We start from the raw sequence: 20442 nt of genomic DNA, 5'->3' as shown, positions 1-20442 counted from the left end.
CCGCTCCGGGACGCGTAGAACTGCCTTAACTCGTGCCGTGCCCGCGCCGCGCCGTCTGTATATGTTGGGTCGAGTCCTCGCGTTATTATTTATTCCTTATTTATTTATATTAATGATGAAGATGGATATTATTTGATCGCAGATGCTCTAACGTGCTTTTTTTATTCCCTCCCCTCCCCACGTCCCCCCGGGCCCCACCATCTCACTGTGATTCTTTTTTTTTTTTTCTTCTTTTTTTCTATAAAGGTTTTAACTTTTATACCTGGAAATAAACCACGTGACCTTAACCCGTCCGCCCGCGCTGCCGACAGCTCTCACTCCTAGATGCAATCTCTTTTTCTACACACATTATTTTCGTACCTGTTAGCTATTTATAGAGTGCTTCGATAGGACTGTTTCGACTGTATAATTATTTACTATTCAAATAAAAGTATTTTCCAATTCACGCCTGCCTTCTGCCTGCCCGCTGCGCTCTCGGCTGCCTTCCTTATGGAGTGGTGGAGGGTGGGAGAAGGAAGGAGTGCGGGGCAGCTCGGTTTGGAGGTGCTCGAGGCCGTTGTGTCCCACGGTGTGGGGCAGGGGATGCCCTCACTGAGCTTTGCTGCGGCTGTTGGGGAGAGTAGAGTGTGTGTGCAGCAGCTGTGCGGGCGAAAGAGATAAAGAGAGAGTTGCCGTCGTTGCTTTTTGGTTTGGGTTTCCTTGTAGGGTTGGGCTAAAAAGTGCCAAAAAGCACTGAAAACAGCGGGCTGCCGTGCTGTGCTTCCTAGGAAACCGAGCTCGTCCTGCCGGGGCTGACGTCAGGTCTGGGCGAAGCTGTCATAGCTGATGATCTGCAGAGGAGAACGTGGCCCAGCAGCACCCAAAATGCGGGTGGAAGGATGGGGCTGCCGAGTTTTGCTTTGCTCTGGGGCTGCCCGCCGTGTGCTGCTTTCCTTGGGCAGCCACGATCCTGGAGCTCCTCAAAGAAAAGGAGCTGAGCCCGTACCGTAACCTTTCTGGGCACTGAGGCCCTTCGGCGAGGCCTGAAGGCCACCCGTCTTGGGGCAGCATCCCATCCTGTGGCACCATCCAACCAAAACAGCTGCTTCGTTCTGCTGCTGGCTTCCCAATAGCAAAGAAAACGCGTTCCTCATCTGGTAGGAGTGAGATAAAATCGGATCAACTGCTGTGGTTGGTAGGGAAACGTCGGGGTAAAGCTCAGCTGCCGTGCTGGATGCAGGGGGATGTGCTGGTAGGGGCTGGTGCTTGGGGAGCAGCACGGAGAGGGGCAACTTTAGGGTTTGGGGAAGTGAGTTTCTGCCACAGATTCCCCCCCAAAACCGGGGTTTGCCCCTTATGAGCCCCACACAATGTGGCCCCGCAGCCCCGGGGAGCACCAGGTGTTTCTTTCCCGGTGCCATCTCTTCACCACCCGGCAGCCAGGAGCGGCCGGCGCTGTGCAAACAAAGCCTCCTGTCAGCTAACAAATCAATCTGCTGAGGGCTCCCAGCTCAGCTGGAGAGAACAGGTTTGGGCGCATCAGAAAATGCTGATCCCACCTGAAAGGCAATTTCCCATTTTTGAGGCAGTGGGAGCAGAGGTACGGAGGCTGTGCTGTGTGCATGGCCCGATCTGTTGGCCTGTTTTGCAGAACGCTGGATCCGGCCCCTGTTGGAGCTCACAAAGAGCTGAACACATGGTCTGAAATGGACTGTTTGCAAACTGAAAAGAAGCGGGGAGGTTAATTATGGGAACCTTCAGGGTGCTGAGAAATGCAGCTCCAACACCGTCAGTGTTGTGTGGGCGATGCGCTGCGCAGTTCTCCCCACGGCGCCGTCAGCACGGGCGGCTGATGGGGGAATAGCTGAGATTCTCTGCTGTGCCACTGCTCAGCGTGTTTCTTTTAGCAATGCTGGGACCAGCAGCCGTTCCTACAGCCGTCGGCTGCCCGGCTGGGAGGGCTCACTGGGAGCAGCACTGGGTGCAGTGGTTGCTGAAAGGAGGGAGGTGGGAAGCAGAAAATCATCCAGAAATGGGCCCGCAGAACTTTGCCTTCGGACTTCCTTTCCTTCCCATCAACCTGCTGAAAAGCTGTCGCCGATTCTAAATGAGTGGAAAAGCAGCTGTGGGGCTGTCGGACATTCCTGCTGTGTGCCAGCATCCTGCAGTGCTGGGCAATGCGTGGCCCTGTGCTTGGGGAGTTGTGATGTAGGAGCAGGCATCGCGACACGAGACTGAGTGTCACAGCTTGGGACCGGGTGTTGCAACACAGGTCCAGGTTAGGGTTAGGGTTATGGGTGAGGTTTAGGATTAGGACTTGGGGTTAGCGTTAATGTTAGGGTCACCTGGTTCCAACCCCCTGCTGTGGCCATGGTTGCCACCCGCTAGATCAGGTTGCTTATCATATATACTGTTACACGGTGCACGCAATATCATACAGCGTGCATATCCAATTAATGGTATTTTCATGTGTAATTGATGTATATCGTGACACGACTGATGAGCCCAGCCGTGTGCTCTATGACATCCCATAGGCTGTCCCTCCCGGCGGTGGCAGCATGATGCTGGGTGCAGCACCAGGGCAATGCTGTGCTCCCATTGCCCAGCTGATGGACAAGGTAAGGTGTGCAAACGGGGATTTAAGTGAGAACCTCAGAAGAAGAGAGAGGTATCTCAAAGCAGCTTTTCCCACTGCCAAATAATCCCGTATCATTCCCGCTGGCATAAGCGGGTGTTAATGCCTAAGCACCCCTGACATAATTATGACTGAGCACACAAACCCCCTTCATTTTCTTAAGCGACGTCTCCGCAGAGCAGGAAATCGCTGTTAGAAAGGTTTTGTTTCTAATGCCCATGCAAATTCCCAGCAATGAGGCATTACACGGTTTAGGAAGGGCAGCCTTGTCATCGCGCGTCTCCTGCAATGAATGGTATAGAAGTAATGTCTTCTGGGGCTTGGTAATGCCCTGTAATGACTATTAGTGAGAGCTTCCAAGCCCCTTCTGAAGAAGCCAGCGATGGTGCTGTCACTGATGCTGAGGTCCCTCCTCACCATTCTGTGATCCTATGAGAAACAAAACCTCTCCTTTAAAGGTGGTGACAGAAACAGACAAACACATTTCTGTGATCAATTTTTATTCACTAGAAGAGGTGTGAATCCTCTGAGTTAGCTGTCCCTAAGCCGTACAGAAGTAACGTTCAGTAGCAGCTCTGCAGATCTCAGCCCAGCAGAGCCCTCCCTGTTCTCCCCCAGTTGCCCTGACTGGGATGGCAGCTCCAGCATCACGGTGCACCATCATGGTGTGGCTTCACTCTGCTCAGGGCACCAGGGGGAATGGAGCAGCTCCGTGTCTGACTGCACAGTATGCAACCAATGCTGAATTTTCACAAGTCAATGTTGTTTTGACATCAGGAAAATATTATTAATTCTTCCCCGAAAGAGGGATGAGTATTGCTCCAAAGAGAAACGGCTCATTTTATTCAGAACACCTTTGAAATGATTTCAGACCATGGGATAACTAAAGAACAAGACAGCCTCGTGTATTCCGCTGCGAAAAACGAAATAAATTAAAATACACATTTTATTTTCCAACTTCCCCTCCCCGATCAGTAGAGAACAAAAGCAAAGGGTGAGGCAGGCAGGCGGAGCGGCACTCCAAGCGCTCAGCACGCAGAGCTCTGTGCCTGCAGCATCGCTGTGCTCACCCCAAGCCCAGCCGTGTGCCTCATCACCTGACTGCTGCATGGAGCCACCTGGAAGGGCTGCCACCATCAGTGCCCAGAGTGCTCTTCTGCATCCACCCGGCAGCAGCATGGAGTGGTGGCACGACAGCAGACTTTCGTGTTAACGTGTAGGAAGTGCAAAACCAGAAGGCAGAATGGAGCATTTTGCTTCGGTTCCCATCACTTCGATACATCACATTGAGTTCGGAGGTGTGCGCTTCAAGGCTAAGTGGCATTGAAGAAACAAAAAAACCACCCCAAAAACACAAAAATTGAACAACAGTTGAACAAAAAAGCAACAGGAGTGAGACCTGAGGAGGACGAGGAAGGCCGGAGGTATCTGATGCAACATCCAGAACTGGGCAGACACACCAGTGTCCACAACATCCAAAACCCAAATCTAGAGCAGGAGCTATGAGTTTTCAACCTGGAAGCCTGTGATACGTGCAGAGTGAAATACATTTCCCATCCAAAAGATCTGCTTACTACACAAAGTGCCATCAGGATGTTACATTTCCTTGGGAGCCTTCAGATGTGTTGTATTCTAGCTCATCAGAGATGCTTCCCCTTGCAGATTATTGCCCCAGTGCTGTGAAAAGGCAAAGTGGTGACGTGGGGAGCGCGCCGTCCCGCAGTGAGTCACACCCTGGTGAGAAGCTGTCAGGCAGATGTGCAGCATTTCATCTTCTGAAAGAAACGTGGCTGGGTGTTTCTCCACATGTGGACAGCAGTTCACGTCGCACAGCCCCTGCAAGCGTTACTGTGAAGGATGAAGCAGCCCTGGGGGCAAGGCTGAGGAAGAGGACTCCTTTCCAAACCACGTGTGGAGCCAGGGGACGGCTCACCTTGCACTGGTGCAGCAGCATGGAGAGCAGCCCAGCGTGTGCACTGCCACAGCATCCTCAGTGTGGGGACGGATGCTCCACAATAGGTGGTGATGGATGACCCTGAACAAGATAGCACGGGTAAACGGAGCGATTTCAGAGCAGGTGCTGCCATTCTATGAAATTGGCAGCAGCCTCCTGAATTTCAGATAAATGGGCCTCACTGATTATCACTAATTCTTTGCTCCGTGCACAACAACTGCCTCGGATGGCTGCTGAAAACGAGACGGGAGCAGAGGTGAAACAGATGCTGAGCAGCACCCGATCACTCGCCCGTGCTCCAGAGGAGGACATTCAGCACGTGCCTCATCACTACAAAGCTCAGTTCTGCTCTGTCACAACTCCCCGGTTCACAATTCGTTGGACGGAATGACTGAAATCAGTGCTCTGAGACGACGTGAGGCAACGGGCATCAGCGCTGCTCCGTGCCCTCGTGCGATGAGGTGGGGGGAAAAGTGCTTGCTGCCCATCTCCTCCAACAAGCGCCCATCCCAAGTGGGGGGTCCTTTAGGCGAGGAGCAGAGCCCGGTGCGTGGCGAGGGGTTCCCCGGAGGGTGCTGGGTGTCAGCTGGGAGCCTTGCTGAGCGCGCTGGCGGAGCGGCGGAGCCTCCCGCAGGCTTTGCTCCCGGCGCTGCGCGGCGCTGAGGTCAGCTCTGCTGGCTCTGCTCCTGCGGGGACGGCGAGGTCGGCGCTGGTGCTGGCGGTGAGGCAGCCTGGAAAAGACAGCGGGCAGGGGAAGGCGGGCTGAGGACGGGGACAAGCTGTGCGTGTCCGCATCCCAACGGCCGCTCTGCAGATACAGAACCTCGGGTCTTTCTGACTACTGCAAGTGGACAACGGATGCCCGTCAAGAACCGTGCTCACGGGCTTCCTTCTTCAGCACCTCCCCAGAGGCGGTTATGGCTGCGGGTCGGGGCTAATGGCTTGTCTGGATGAGAACAGCTGAGGGGACAGTTATTACACTGCGGGGCGGTGAATAAAGCTGGAGTGTGTGCAGCTCCTGCCTGGCTCTGGTGCAGACGCGCACGGGGAATACCGACGCATGCTGCAACACAGCGCTGCTCTTGCTGCTGGGGTTTCCACCCATCCCAAGGCGTTTCTCGGTGTCAGTGTTATTTCATTAGCTCCCCTGGGCTGCAGTATTTTTAAATCTTGTTCTAACTAACTCTCTGTGTGTTTGTTCCTGGAGGCGGAGGTACAGTGCTGTGCCCCGGTGCTTGCAAGCTTGGAATGGTGCTCGGAGCCCAACCTAATGGCTGTGGCCAAGCACCTCTGTGCTCTGATGGCCGTGTGCTGCAGCACAAACCTATGTCCAGCTCAGCAGTGGGCTGTGCCTTCTGGCTGCCCGCTCCCAGCCAGGCTTTCTGGCTGTGTTGGAAGTGCACCAGTACAATGGGACAACCTGCATGAATCTTGGGACTACTCAGAGCTTGGAAATTCAGGAGTGTTTTCAGCACAGGCTGAGCCTCATTTTGCTTCCTTCCTAAAAGGATTAAATCTTAGGGCCCTGCTCTATCTAACTGTGGGTATTTTGGTGAATAGGCACTGAACCCTGTAATGCTGAGGTCTGAAGCCCACTCTGCTCCTTCGAAATCCCATAGCTGGTTTACAACCTGGCGTCTGCATTTCAAATGGAACCTTTCAGTCCCAGATTTATATTTCAAGCCAACTGACTGAAAGGGAAATACCACATTAAAAAAAAAAAAAAAGGTGAAAAACATGACTTAATGTGCAAAGGCATTTTCTGTGAAAAGTGTGGAGCTGTCAGTTCAGGATTCAAAAGAAAACCTGCGGTGTTGTTCACAGCACGGGGAGGAGGGGGTGTGAGGGAGGTGTCACACTTTACATTCCTGCAGTCAAGCGGCATGGCAGATGGTCAAAATAATACAGTTTCCCCCAAAAGGACGAGCTGGAGCAATATTCATGCACGCTCCCCACAATGCCTCGCTGAGAGTGAAAGGCTGCAGGCAGGGTGTGGGTCAGGAGCTCCCATCCCCACGTCCCACAGCCCCACGTCCATCCCGCAGCCCCGCAGCCCGCAGCCCCGCACATTCCTGCAGTCCCAGCCGTTCCCCCAGCGAGTCCTGAGCTGCGCGTGCGGCCTCTGGCTGTGATTGATAGGGAGACAGCAGCTGCAGAGTGAGCGAGAGTTAACTACAAAAGATAAAGGCTTTCATACAAATATTATAATTCCACTTGCAAGCCGTCTGGCACAAACTCTAATTGCTTCGCCTCCTCGCAGGGGAAGCCTGCAAGTTTGTTGGGAGGGCAAGGTGCTCTAAGGGCCTTTTTGGAGGATTCACCCTTTTTTTTTTTTGGCCCTTCTGAAGCTGTGTTTGCTCCAGAGGGTACACAGGCAGTATGGAATTAGGAGTTATAAGAAGCAACAAGCAGCTTTGTTGGTTGTTAGCTAAAATGGATTTCCTTTTGGCTCGCAGGTGGGTCACTGGAGGCTTGAGCCCTTCCAAATTCACAACTCAAGCAAGCAGGGGGGTCTCAAAGCACGAGGAGCCAGGTGAGATGTGCAGCCCTGCCGTGGGCAGCAGGCAGCCTTAGTGAGAGGCAGAGACAAAGCCCAAACCCAAGGGCAGAGCACGAGGAGGAGGAGGAGGAGGTGGAAGAAGGAGAGCGTTAGTGATGGAGCGCGACGCATGGCTGCGGGAAGCATGGCTCTTACCTGCGGCAATTAGCGTAACGAGACCGTTACATACTCTAATCTAAAGGGAGAGAACACAAAATGGTATCAATACAGGAGCAGTGTACCCACGTGCACATGGGGCCAGGAGCCGAATAGGGGGACATGGGGACAGAGGGTGACCGAGGTGTGCTGCTGGTCAGGTGTGGGGAGGAAGTGGTGCCCAAAATGAGTCCTCTTCAACTTCTGCCAAACGTGCAGATGTGGCAGATCGGGCATTCAGCCTCCTCTTATTTCAGCAACGTTGCTAGTAGATAAAATCTCAAACCAGGTAAGATTTGAGGCTTCTTGGAGGGCTGAACTGCTATTACACTGTGGCCAGGTTAAAAAATCACAGTGTGAACAACATACATACCACTGGGCCATACAAGTGAAAAGTAACTTCTATGCACAAACCCATCCCCTGCACACACACACCATGCACACAAGTGGGTGATGGGATCCCTCTGCAAAGAGAGAATACCACCAGACAGAGTATTTCTCTTTCATGAGAATCCGCTGCCAACAGATACACAGTTCACATCCTGCAAGAGGCAGAGGATCTGAGCTGCCATGGGAGCAGCAGTGGTGTGGAGTTCCCCTGCCCTGCAGCCTGGGTGACAGCATGTGAGAAGGAGGGAGGGAGTGCAATATGTGGGGTGGATTTCCCCCCCGCCGTGCCTTGCTGATAGGCACCTCTGGGGAGATATAGTGCTTGTGAGGGTTCTGCAGAACCCCCCAACGTTAAGTCAGGTTGGTTCAACTGGAAATTTCACCTGGCATCTTTTGATTTTCTGCTATCAAGCAGCAGCCACGGCCAGGAGAGCATTTCACCCAAAGGAAGGAAGATGCTTCAGTGTCTGTGGGCTGCAGAGGTGTGGAATATGTTTTGTTAGAGCACACAAGAAGCCATTTACAAGTGGCCAAACAGGGAACGGTCCCATCCATACTTGAAGTCTGCAACTGGAGACGATGGGAGGCAAGATCTCAGCATCCCAGCATCCTCTGTGACATCTTGATTTCAGCCCTGCCTCCTTTGCTCAATTTCAGGCAGCACACTCGTATTGCTGGAACTCAGCGCCTGGCACATGCCGTGTTTGCTGTAAGCAGTATCACGGCACAGCTATTTGCTTTCAGATGTGTATTTCCAATTATTCAGCTCTAAAAATATTCCCTAAAATGATGCACAAGTGTTAGAGAGAACCCAGAGAGACTTTTATTCTGCCCAGCAGGCAGAACTGCCTCAACATCCTACAGATCTTCAGGCAAAATGCAAAGACAAGGAATGAAAAAAACAGCAAAGCCCAACCTAGCCAGAAGCAGTTGCCACTCAATTAGCTTCAAAAATAACCCCAGTATGTACCTGGTTGCATGCTCAGAGTCACCCTATTGGGTTTTCTTTTGCCTCTGTCAAAATTGTGTTTTCTGACCACGTCTGGAATATTCCTGTTGTTTTAAAGTGGGAAACTTAAAGCTCTGCACTGAGCAAAAAGCATTAAAAAACAAATCTTTTTTGTTGTATTCTCATGTGTTTTCTGCAAGAATTTTGTGCCTATAAAAGCCCAGAGACAAAAGGGAAGCATGTGTTGAGTTAGGAGAGGACCAAGTGAGGGTTAACCATTGTATAGGAATGTGAGTAAGGAGAGGACAAGATAAGAGTTAACTATTGTATAGGAATGCAGGTAAGCAGGATGTGAGGCCAGATAAGAAAAGAACATCTCAAAACTCTATTGTAAACTTGAAGAAACTTTACACAAGGAACAGGTCGGGATGGGATTACTTCTGTTGAAGACAATGAGCCTTCATGCCATGACCACCAGAAGGAGACCCCCACTGCCCAGGGCGCACGTGCAGGAGGGAGGGACCATATGCTGATGGGTTCCGGAAATGTAATGAATATGGACACGAATTCTGGGAAAATCATTGGTTATGTATCAGTTTGGCCTCTATCTGTCCCAAGCTTTTGCCCTACGTTGGGCAAGATAGGCAGAATACCCCCTTGCAGCCGGTGTCTGCACAGCACTGATTAAAACATACCTGCGTCATAATCGAACTTTGGGTTGTGGAGTCTGATTCCACGAGTCAGTCTGGCACCCCAGATGGGACAACCTCTGCTCAGCTGCAGGACCAGCCGAGAAAAGGGACGCCTTTGTCGCGCCCTGAGATTTCTCAGCAGGACTCCCCTTCCTCATCCCATCACTGCGGGAGCAGACGAGGACCACTGGCAGACCAGGTATGTGAATGGGGATAAGGGGAGCCCATAAGTGGTGAGGAGACATCCTGCGCAGGGTATGCCCCCTGGGAGGTGAGCTCACAGGTCAGGTTGCCGGCTGGGGTAGGAAAACTTCTTGGAGAAGTTCCTACGAAGGGGGTCCGTAATGGTCAAATGGTAACGGGGATTTTTGTAATAATAACAGCAGGAGTCATAGGTTGTATAACTGCTATTACCACCTAGCTGAGGATAGTTTGCAGGGTGGAAATGCGGACATAAAAGATGATTTCCCTCTGCAGGACCCTCATTGGGACCCAGATAGAGGAGCAGAACGAGATCTTTTAGCATGTTCGTACCGTGTATCCAAATCAATACCTCAAAATATTTGAGATATCCTCTGGGGAAATTAGAACTAAAACATTTTGAACTCGTATTTTGATTAAGCTGGCACTATGTGAATGTGGTGTGAGTGAGATGTAGCTGAGCTACGCAGCCAGAGAGGAGTCCTGATCCATGGTTCCGTGCTCCCACCAGGGAAATGGCTGGAGATGGACAAAGCAATAAGTTGTTCTTTGTGTCATTTGTCCATCCGTACGTGTTTTTCTGTTTGTATGAAGTTTATAGATTGCAACAGCGATGGGAATTTATAAATTGGGAAGAGGGGCCTGAGGAAAGATGTGTGTTCCACCTGGAAAACAAGTGTTGTCCCATTTATATCGTATGCTGTCTAGTGTGTGAAGAAATATATTGGGGTTGGTGGTGTCATTCGTGTCTGGAGTGCTACCGTGAGACAGAGCATCACGGACTAGCGTGGGGAAATTTTAGAGTATGAAGGAAACAACCTGAGGAAACCTTGTGGCAGTAACAATCCAGTGAGACAACATTATGGGAGGCTCACAGGGAAATACCTAAAAGAACACCCCTCGGATGTGTTCTGGCACACTGACGAAACATTGCATGGGGTCCTGGGGGCACTCTAAGTAAGAAAACTGATAAAATATTGTAATCAATGGTGGTTATTGTATAAATTGGATGATGGGGAAAAGTGGCCCCTGAACGGGACACTGAAGTACAATACCATTCTGCAACTGATGCTATTTTTAAGGTAAATGGGATGAGGCAGCATATGCTAATATGTTCTTTACCCTCAGAAATCATCCTGAGTGGCGAAGAGAATGTGGGATGGAGGCACCACAAGATCCTCTGGTGTTAGCATTAGAAAAGGATCGGTGGGCAGCAGGAAGAGGAGGGATAAAACGCTGTTGCTCCACATGCAGTGTAGGATAACAGCGTACTAGACTAACTGAAGTTAAGACTTCTGCTCTTTTGTTGGACCATTATCAGGTGCCAGGGGCAGGGAGTCCTAGCACTGGACAAAGGGAGCACTCCAAAAGGGAGAACTCTTCCCCCGAAATCCTCCCCGACTCCCCTATAGCCTCTAGAACTAGGAGGCAACAAAGTTTAGCACCCCTGAGGGAGGCGGTGGGACCGGATGCGACACGTATCTTCATAAAGGTCCCGTTCTCTTCTTTTGATCTGGAAACCTGGACAAAGGTGGCTAAGGAATATCGAAGTGACCCGTGGGAGTAACACGGCATTTTCAGTATTTGATTAGGGAGCACAATCCCAACTGGAGTGATATCCAGTTGTTACCAAACTCCATGACGGAGACCAAAAAGGATCTAATTTTGAAAACAGCCCAGAATCTGGCTGAGGATAGTTTGCGGGGTGGAAATGCGGACATTTCCCTCTGCAGGACCCTCACTGGAACCCAGATAGAGGAGCAGAATGAGATCTTTTAGAAGCCTACCGCGGATGGGTGGTAAAAGGGATGGAAAGGGCTATTCCTAAAACAACCAATTGGTCTGCCTTATATGCTACAAGGTAGGGTCCAAAAGAAACCCCCTCAGAATTCCTGGACTGAGGCCCTTACCTTGTGGCCAGAATAGTACAAGTGGGGAATGAGTGGCAATTACATACACCTTATCAACCTCAGTCAAGCAGACAAGCAGAGAAAATGAATCATTTGTTAAAATTACAGATAGTTAAGCATGGCCAGGAGCCAGGAATACTGTGGCCCCAAGCGCTGCCTTTGGCTTTATTAAGGATTTGAAGAAAACCCTGAATCAAGGAAGGACTAAGTCCATTTGAGATCCTTTATGGGAGACCTCACCCGGTACAAAAAGGAAATTCTACACAAATAGGGGAGGAACTTTTGAGCAGATATGCAATTAAGTTGCAAAAAGCAATTAAAGGATATTGAGAAGGTGGTGTTTAATAGCTGGGCATGAGGCCTGGATGGTCCGGTACTGCCTGGAGATTATGTGTATGTTAAATCCCTCTCAGATTCTCCTCTAGAACCAAGGTGGGAAGGATCTTACCAAGTACTCCTCACCACACACAGGGCAGTCGAGGTGGAAGGACTGATACCGTGGATACACTACACCTGCCTGAAGAAGATGTCCGACCACAGTGGACTGTGAGGGAGAAAGGACCCCTCCGACTAACAATTAAGAAAGATGTATAAACTATGTGTTGTAATTAACCTTATAAGATTTGCTTTGGCCTGGAAAGGTAATAGCTTCCTAAATGTTACTTGGGCAGTAGCCCAAAATTTTAACCTAACAAATTGTTGGATATGGACGGCCCTCCCTGGGGGGGGGAGGTGCCAGTTTACAGGTTAGTAGCGCTTAATTGGACAATTCCAAATTGGGGAATGCAAGTATGAAATAGAGGATAAATTACGAAAGGGCCCCGAGTTCGATCTGCTGATTATTAATTCTTCTAAGTCTATCTTTGTGGATAGGGAAAACGATAGCGAAATTAGTGCGAAAGTTGGGTGGCAAAATTTAACAGTATAGGATGTAGTTGGGAATATGGGAATTCGGGGACAGTATCAGGACTCAACGAGACTACAAGGTGGAAGCAGGGCACAGAGTGCGATCCTAGAACAAGTAAAAATTCATCATGGCCTATAGATAAGAATGTACTTGGGATTGTGGGAATGGGAACATCTTTTACCCAACAAGAGGGTAGGTCTAATCCATGCAGATTACCTTATGGATACAGGTGATTATCTGGGGATAGGCAGGCACGAAAGACACTGCCTCCAAATTGGCAGTGGGAACATGCACTGTGGGATACTTGGTTCCTCAGACCACGGTGCATGAGGAAATACCACGAGGACTCTTGAGAACCCCTTGGAGACGGATGAGAAGAGTACTAAATCCCTTGGTGGAAAAACCTACTGGTTTCCACAGCTTTGTGAGATGGCTCATCCCATCCCTTGGAGTAAGTGAGCTGGAGAAAGCCATCGTTGATATTTCAGCCAATCTAGAGATAATAGAGAACGCTACCACTGATGCAATCAAAGCATTACAAGTTGAGATTTCAATGTTTAGTCAGGTTGTATTACAAAACAGAATGACATTGAATCTCCTAACAGCCAAAGAGGGAGAGCTTTGTGTGATAATTAATCAGAGCTGTTGTGCTTATGTAGACAAGACTCAAGGAATAGAGACTGATCTACAGGCAATATGGGAACACACTAAATTACTTCACCAGGTAATGATGGATTCACAGAACTGTGGGAAAAACTTACCAGCTGGTTACCTAATTTTGAATGGCTAAAGCAACTCTCTGTGGCTTATATTATTATGATCATCTTGCTCATTTTAATGTGCTTTGCGATGAGATGTGTATTATGGATATGCAAAACTTCTGGGGATAGTTATGAGGAATGGAAAAAGCACAAGCTAAGGCAGAAAATAGAAAGTGGGCGTTATTTCAAAACTTCCCTTTTCCCAAATGAAGTAATCTAGCAAAAGAATTTGCTACGTTCAAGAAAAAGGGGGGATTGAGTTAGGAGAGGGTAAACTGAGGGTTAACCATTGTATAGGAATGTGAGTAAGGAGAGGACAAGACAAGGGTTAACCACTGTACAGGAATGTGAGTAAGGACAGGACAAGATAAGAGTTAACTATTGTATAGGAATGCAGGTAAGCAGGATGCGAGGCCAGATAAGAAAAGAACATCTCAAAACTCTATTGTAAACTTGAAGAAACATTACACAAGGAACAGGTTGGGATGGGATTACTTCTGTTGAAGACAATGAGCCTTCATGCCATGACCACCAGAAGGAGACCCCCACTGCCCAGGGCGCACGTGCAGGAGGGAGGGACCATATGCTGATGGTCCGGAAATGTAATGAATATGGACACGAATTCTGGGAAAATCATTGGTTATGTATCAGTTTGGCCTCTATCTGTCCCAAGCTTTTGCCCTACGTTGGGCAAGATAGGCAGAATACCCCCTTGCAGCCGGTGTCTGCGCAGCACTGATTAAAACATACCTGCGTCATAATCGAACTTTGGGTTGTGGAGTCTGATTCCACGAGTCAGAATGAAAAAAACAGCAAAGCCCAACCTAGCCAGAAGCAGTTGCCACTCAATTAGCTTCAAAAATAACTCCAGTATGTACCTGGTTGCATGCTCAGAGTCGCCCTACTGGGTTTTCTTTTGCCTCTGTCAAAAATGTGTTTTCTGACCACGTCTGGAATATTCCTGTTGTTTTAAAGTGGGAAACTTAAAGCTCCGCACTGAGCAAAAAGCATTAAAAAACAAATCTTTTTTGTTGTATTCTCATGTGTTTTCTGCAAGAATTTTGTGCCTATAAAAGCCCAGAGACAAAAGGGAAGCATGTGTCACTTTCTCAACAAAAAGGCTGCAAAATCTCAGTTTTATGTAAATAAGCACACGTCGCTCCCAGGGCTTTAAAACCAGGGAATGCTGAAAACGTCTATAGTTCCTCAACTCAAGTGTTGCTCCTGGGCAATGCTATAATATTCATTAAAGAACCCATTTATCAACAGATACCACATGTCAGAGTTTTCCAGCTCGGCTTCCTGACACTGCTCTGAAAATGATGCTTAAAAGACAAAACCTGAAATGGAAAGCGATAATCCGGGATTCTTTTGCCTGCTGTTTGGCCCCACAATAGTGATTAGCAACTAAAAAAGTAAAGATTTACACTATATCCTTTCTGATAACGTCGAGCGTTATGCTTTATTTTCCAAATCATTAGCATGCACAAGAATGACCTCATGGTGAACAGATGCACTTGGATATGGCAGTGATTAGATCAGTCCTCTCAGCAGTCAAGTGTGCCCATTTCAATTAACCCTTTGAAGCACCAACTGCAAGCCCACAGCACTGAAAAGCAGGGCTGGAGGTTCTCTCCGAAGCAGAAATCTGCTCCTGCAAGCCTAACAGTGCCGAGTATGAGGGTTTCTCTGGTCAAAGGGCTATTTCTTTTCCTTTCCAGAAGGTCCACCTATTTCCATTTTCTAAGAGTTAACACAGTTCTGGATCCTGGTCTCGAATGAACAAAGCCACTGCTTTTTAGCCACCAGAGGTAATTGAAGTTGGAACGTTTTGTATCTGTTTGCACCTGTTCAGTTTTTATTCCTTTTTAAAGCATACGCAAGCATTTCGTTGAATAATTGTTTTCCTTTTTTTTTGGCTGAGGGAGCAAGAACAGAAAAAGATAGCAGCTTAAAAACCCATCCTTTAAAAGGAGAGAAATCTGCAGAGGGAAAGGATAAGAATAATTCAGTAGTGTTGGATTACTGAGGATTTCCTGGGCTGCCTCTCATACCCAGCCTAATTAAAATACAGCATGTAATGTACCAGTTTAACAACAAAGGACTGTATTCTCATCTTTTGTTCCTAATCTGCACATCCCCTAAATGAGTTCAGGGACGCCCGTTCTGCCCACCAGCCTGCATGTGCAGCGTGTAAGAAGGACTGGGCTATCTGTGATACGTAGAGGGACTTTAAGGCTCTGTTCCTGAAAACAGCAAGGGAGCTATTTTCGTGCGTACAGCCAAGCACCTGCAGGATTATGTGTGATATGGGAGGCTAAGCAAAGGCGTGTTGTAAGAAGCCCGCGTCCCGTCTGAACCTAGGGGAGGCATCCCTGGAGACAGCCTCAGGAAACAGAAAAACAGCTCCGTCAAGGAACACTACAAAAACATGGGGCATTAACAGCCACATATTCAATTCATATAATCGCTTTGGTTTCCTTCTTGTACGGCATTGACTGCTTAAACCAATCTTAATTTTAATCAACGTGTACTCGCTGGCCCTTTTTATCGTGCAGGAGTGCAGGCAGTGACAGCAGGATTAGAAAGAAGTGGCATTCAGAATGAGATCAGAGAAGAAATAACCTTAAAATTGACCCGAAAAGTTTAAAAGCTAGGCAGGGCTGGCAGTTTCAGCTGGGAGAGAGAGAGCAAACCCTGTCCTGTGCCAGCTCCATACATGCACTTCTCCACCAGCCACTTCTTCCCTCTTCCCTCACCTCACTTGCACAGCAATTCCCCTCAGCCATCCCACAGCACGTCGCTGATCACTGACAGGGTGAAGAGTTGGCTGCAAATGTACCCAGACTTCACCTGGGTTGCTTCTGGATTTCAAAGGAAAGATTCTGTGGTTTAAGGAAAGATCAAAGCATGCCTCGTCCTCCGCTAGACAGAGTGTCAGCCTTGTGCGTGGAGCTCGGAGTGGGAAACAAAGCAGAAAGCACTCAGTATCATGGGGTGCTGCTGGGGATCTGTTCTCAGGTTGTCTCCCAGCTCTGAGAGCACCAGGGCCACATTGAGAGTCAGCAGGCTACAGGTTACCCTGCCTCTGGATGCTGGTGGTACATTTGCTAGCACCCACAAAGGAAAACACGCCAGGCTGGGTGTCCTGCCCTTGGGGAGCCCCTGCTGCCTCCAGGCTGACTGAAGTGTGCCATGGTCAGTGTTTGGTGTAACAATGCATCTTCAGGGCAGCTACCAACACAACTCTTAGTGACACTCAACTAAATACGCATGTAAACAAGCAGACAACTTGGGCAAACTCCTTCAAAGAGAGCACACCCTGAGGCATGGATTCATATCCTCGCCAGGACTCGTCCCATTACGAAAACCCTATTTTCACACACCAGTGAGGCTTTTCTGGACTCATTCTTGCCCCACAATCACTTACAGAGCCCATAAGAGAGGAACACTGGGTTGCTGTGTGAAGTTTCCCACGCGGTCCCTGGCTGCAGCCTGGACTGTGACTCTTTATCCTTGCCCATCACTGGCCAAGAAGGAATTAGGGCCGATAACCCAGGACCAGGTTGAGGTTTTGATTCCAGAAATCACAACCAGACACCGGCTTCTCCAATGGGAAGGAAACCCTAACATTTGGAGCCTGAATATCAGGATCTGACAATGGCAGATCAAAAAACATAAACTCATGACATCATAAACTGATGTTCAAGTACTAATTATCTAGCAGTGTTCTGAGAAATGTAAGCGGACATCAGCAAAGTAATTTTGCATATAAGACACATCACCTAGCTCAGAAAGCATGACTACTGCATTATCAAATGAATCTGTCCTTGCCTGCCCAACTAAATTTCACCAGAGAAAGATCTCTGCGTGCTGTAAGAGAAAGTGAGAAACAGATACAACCGCACGCAGAGCAACGCACCTAAAATATACTGAGGTATCTACTTCTTTTCCTGATGCATCAACAGACAAATGATTCAAAGTGCTAAAAACACTGGGCACGAAATCTACATTTCTATTGAAATTGATAATTTCTTTTTGTCTCAGACTTTTGGCAGAGTGTATAAAAGAATTTAATTCACAGCTGTTCTACTTTTTAATGTAGAAAACATTAATCAAAGCTTTAAGTTATAAGCTTTTTCTAATGTTGTTTAGTATTCCAGTTCAACAAAGATCAATAGAGGCCATTCCTGTGTTTCTTGACGCCTCTCCAGGAAGCAGAGGCGCGATTATGTAAATAGCACTGGCTCCCCTTTACTTCTGCCAGCTTGCTTATCTCCAAAGCCTTCTGCCTGCTGCTACTGGCGACCAATGCAAGGACATGCATACACCTCTTATCTCCCAACAAAGCTCTGAAAACGCACGGATTGGAGCCAGTAATGTTAAACAATGATGCACAGCTGATTTTATTGGTAACTGATTTATTTTAGGAAATCTAATTTCTTCCTTCAATTTTTTTTTTCAGTTTAGATGGGAGATATTTGCTAACAAGTCAGGCGAGAGAAAAATAGAGCAGATGTTCTTCAACATTTTTACAGGTCTGAAATAATCTATTAAACAACCCGAAAATGTAGTGGGAAATAATTAGCAAGTGCCAGTTTCACCCAAGGAGTGTAAAAAGAGGATTAAGGAATCTTTGTTCAAGAATCCAACGGGCAGTGACCATACACTGCTTGAGGTTGGAAAAGCAAATCTTGAGGGCACTGGAAATCTGCATTTTAGAATCAGTGTTTCCTTTGAAGACACATTTATTTAAGCTTAATTAAAACAGCGAACTTTGGCTCTTTGGACTTTGCATGCTACCTTAAGATCTCAATGGGACACGTAAGGAATAAATTCACACAGTTAGGCATTAAATGTTCATCTTTCAATGGGGCTGATGAATGGTCGCCAGCATAAAGGTGTGTATGCACACACATGCGGAATTATCCGTACCTAACATATTAAAACGAAAGAGCTGAGCAGGTTCCAGGCCAGGTGCTGGAAGAAAGCCTGCAATTTGCTCATATGTACTGAAGGCAAATGCTAGCGTTCCGCACACGGCTATGATTTTCCAACGGAACACCATTCTTACATTTCTTTTTCATTAATCCCTGACCCTGGTATCTCAGCAGCATAATCCCCATTTAGCATTAGTAGCAACGGCTTCTACTGCGAGGAACTATTTTTCGATAAGTAAGCACCGATTCAGGCAAAGCTTTTGAACAGCATATTCCCAGCTCAGCAAGAAACCCGCACTCCTGAATGAACCGGAGCACATTACTGAGAGAAAGTTCATTAACCTTGCTAGATTCGAGGGTTAACAGGATAGCTGAAGAAAGGAACAGAGTGAATAGCTCTGATGCAAAACAAATTAAAATGAATGTCATCATTCCTTTTGATATTCATTAGTTGATTCAGGGGAAGAATGGTCTTCTTAAATTTGCAAGCATTTATCTACAAAAAACAGGTGTACATCTGCTGCTCAAGTGCTTCTTAGTGCGAAAGAGAAGAATAACGTGCAGAGACTCACCAGTTCCACCCAGGGAGTAGCTGGGAGAGGGAGAAAAGACCTGAGCGGCAAAATCCTCAAATGTCATTACTTCTTTGTGGTTCTGGATTATTGCTTCAAGATACAGAGCTCTTTCCTCGTAGCTGCAACAGCCAGGTTAAGGAACTGTGTGCACAGAATAAAATGCTGTTACGTGACGTGCAAGCCCACTGAAACACTAACAAAGCCACACATTGGCGTGGAGGACCCGAGCTGCACAACACTGCTTAACGTTGCTAAACATGAGCAGCCTCCTTGCTTGAAATTACAGACGATGCTTTTAGTTTCATCAGTGAAAAGGAGCGACTTGGTAGATCCGGTGGGATGCTGCAGTTACCAAAGGGTAAAACCTCAGCTTTCCCAGTGCAGGTTTTTTGAAACCACAATCCAACTTTAAGAGAAATCAGCTGTACTGGAAGTTCGTATTCCTGTTAAAATAACCCTGTCAGACTAGAAAAAATGATTAGACCGGGAGGAAAGCTGCAGGATAGAGGAGAAAAAAACCCCATGTTTACTCGATCATTATGCGTTTTAAAAGAAATTAACAGTAAGCGACACAAATCCCCAGGGCGCGAAGTTGATATTTAAGGCAGATGTAGTATTATGTATCCTAAATGAACGACACGGATTGAAAAAAAAACACACAAAAACACGCGCACAAAAAAACTTGCACGCGTTATTGTCTGCATAATGCAGACAACAAAGCAATCTAAAATCAAGACTATTGCCTTTTAATTAAAACTCGGCAACCTGGAACACACAGCATTCAAATGTGTAATCAAAAACCAGTCACCAATAAAACTTACAAGCGTAACAAGCTGAAGCAACTTTCCAGCTGTCTTAATAGGACCCCTGCTTGCGGCAGCTTTTCAGAGTGGAGAAAGCAAATCTTTTCCTTTTGTGTGCAGCTTCTGTTTTCTCAGAAGGTGAATCATACACTTCCAATAACGGGATAACGCCTGAAACAAACCTACAATGGGCTGAAGAACCTCACGTATGACTTTATGAATTAGCGTTCGCAGGCGCCCGTATGACATCTCATTCTCCATTTCCTCATTTAAAACAAAAGTTTTCAGATCCCCATTGTTTCTGTTGTGTGGAAATGCATTACGAGTTTGTAGGGCTGCAACGGGGGAGAAAGGGCAATTTAAATTTAGAAATTAGGAGCGTACAGTGGAACGCCAGCGACAACATAATGCAGGTGAGGGTATTTAGAACTGAAAAGCATTACTAATTAATACTGAAGTGCCATTTGCGACTTTCATTATGTTAACAAAATGCTTTGAAATGGCTTTTAAAAAAAAAAGATCGGAGCACTTAAAAATGGGAGGCGGTGGCCGTAGTGTTGTGCCTCACTGGGGGGAGCAATGGTGTGCCAGTTGCTAGAGCTGCTGCGACGGCAAAAAAAGGAAACAACGGCAGCGCTGGCTCTCATGCTAGTGGAGAAGGGCAGATACGCGATAAATCTTCTTACAAACTTCCCGTGGAAGCCCGGAGAAAGAGAATCAATAGATGCCGTTTCAGAGCGTGCACCTGCTGACAGCGTTATTTGTTTAGCGGTGCTCCCTTTTCTCCCCTAAGCCCAGGAGAACGCATTCCTGATAGCGCAAGCATTAGCCCGCCTGCATTCGGGGCTGCCTCCCTATTATGGGCTGAACTCCTGATGACTCTTGTTAATGAATAGGCTGCCAAACTTCCTCGGAGAGGAGGCACACGCCTGGGCCCTATTCTAAAGGGACTGACGGATGCCATTCACTTCTCATTACGAAGATGCTTATTCCGCGGCGCGCTCGGCTGTTGCCAGGGCCGTGCGGCGCACGCTCGGGCTGTCAGCGGGAC

General features: G+C 47.9%; 1 protein-coding gene and 1 long non-coding RNA gene across 2 annotated transcripts in view; one reads left to right on the top strand and one right to left on the bottom strand.

Moving 5' to 3' along the window:
- Positions 1–3097: 3097 nt before the first annotated feature.
- Positions 3098–20442, bottom strand: part of RALGAPA2 (Ral GTPase activating protein catalytic alpha subunit 2) — a gene marked incomplete at its 5' end in the record, with an annotated part of 113836 nt that continues 96491 nt past the window's right edge. Inside the window, 2 exons of the mRNA XM_019613468.1 lie at positions 3098–5299; positions 18586–18707. Coding sequence (XP_019469013.1) covers positions 5151–5299; positions 18586–18707 — 271 coding nt within the window. The remainder of the gene's footprint in view (positions 5300–18585; positions 18708–20442) is intronic.
- On the top strand, positions 9408–12005 carry LOC109365795. Its single transcript, XR_004158721.1, has 2 exons — positions 9408–9493; positions 11877–12005. It is a non-coding gene; the product is annotated as an uncharacterized LOC109365795 (long non-coding RNA).

Source organism: Meleagris gallopavo, chromosome 2 (genome assembly GCF_000146605.3).
Source record: "Meleagris gallopavo isolate NT-WF06-2002-E0010 breed Aviagen turkey brand Nicholas breeding stock chromosome 2, Turkey_5.1, whole genome shotgun sequence".
Classification (NCBI taxonomy): domain Eukaryota; kingdom Metazoa; phylum Chordata; class Aves; order Galliformes; family Phasianidae; genus Meleagris; species Meleagris gallopavo.
The sequence above is the reverse complement of the archived record's forward strand: the minus strand, read 5'-3'. Positions and strand labels throughout refer to the sequence as shown.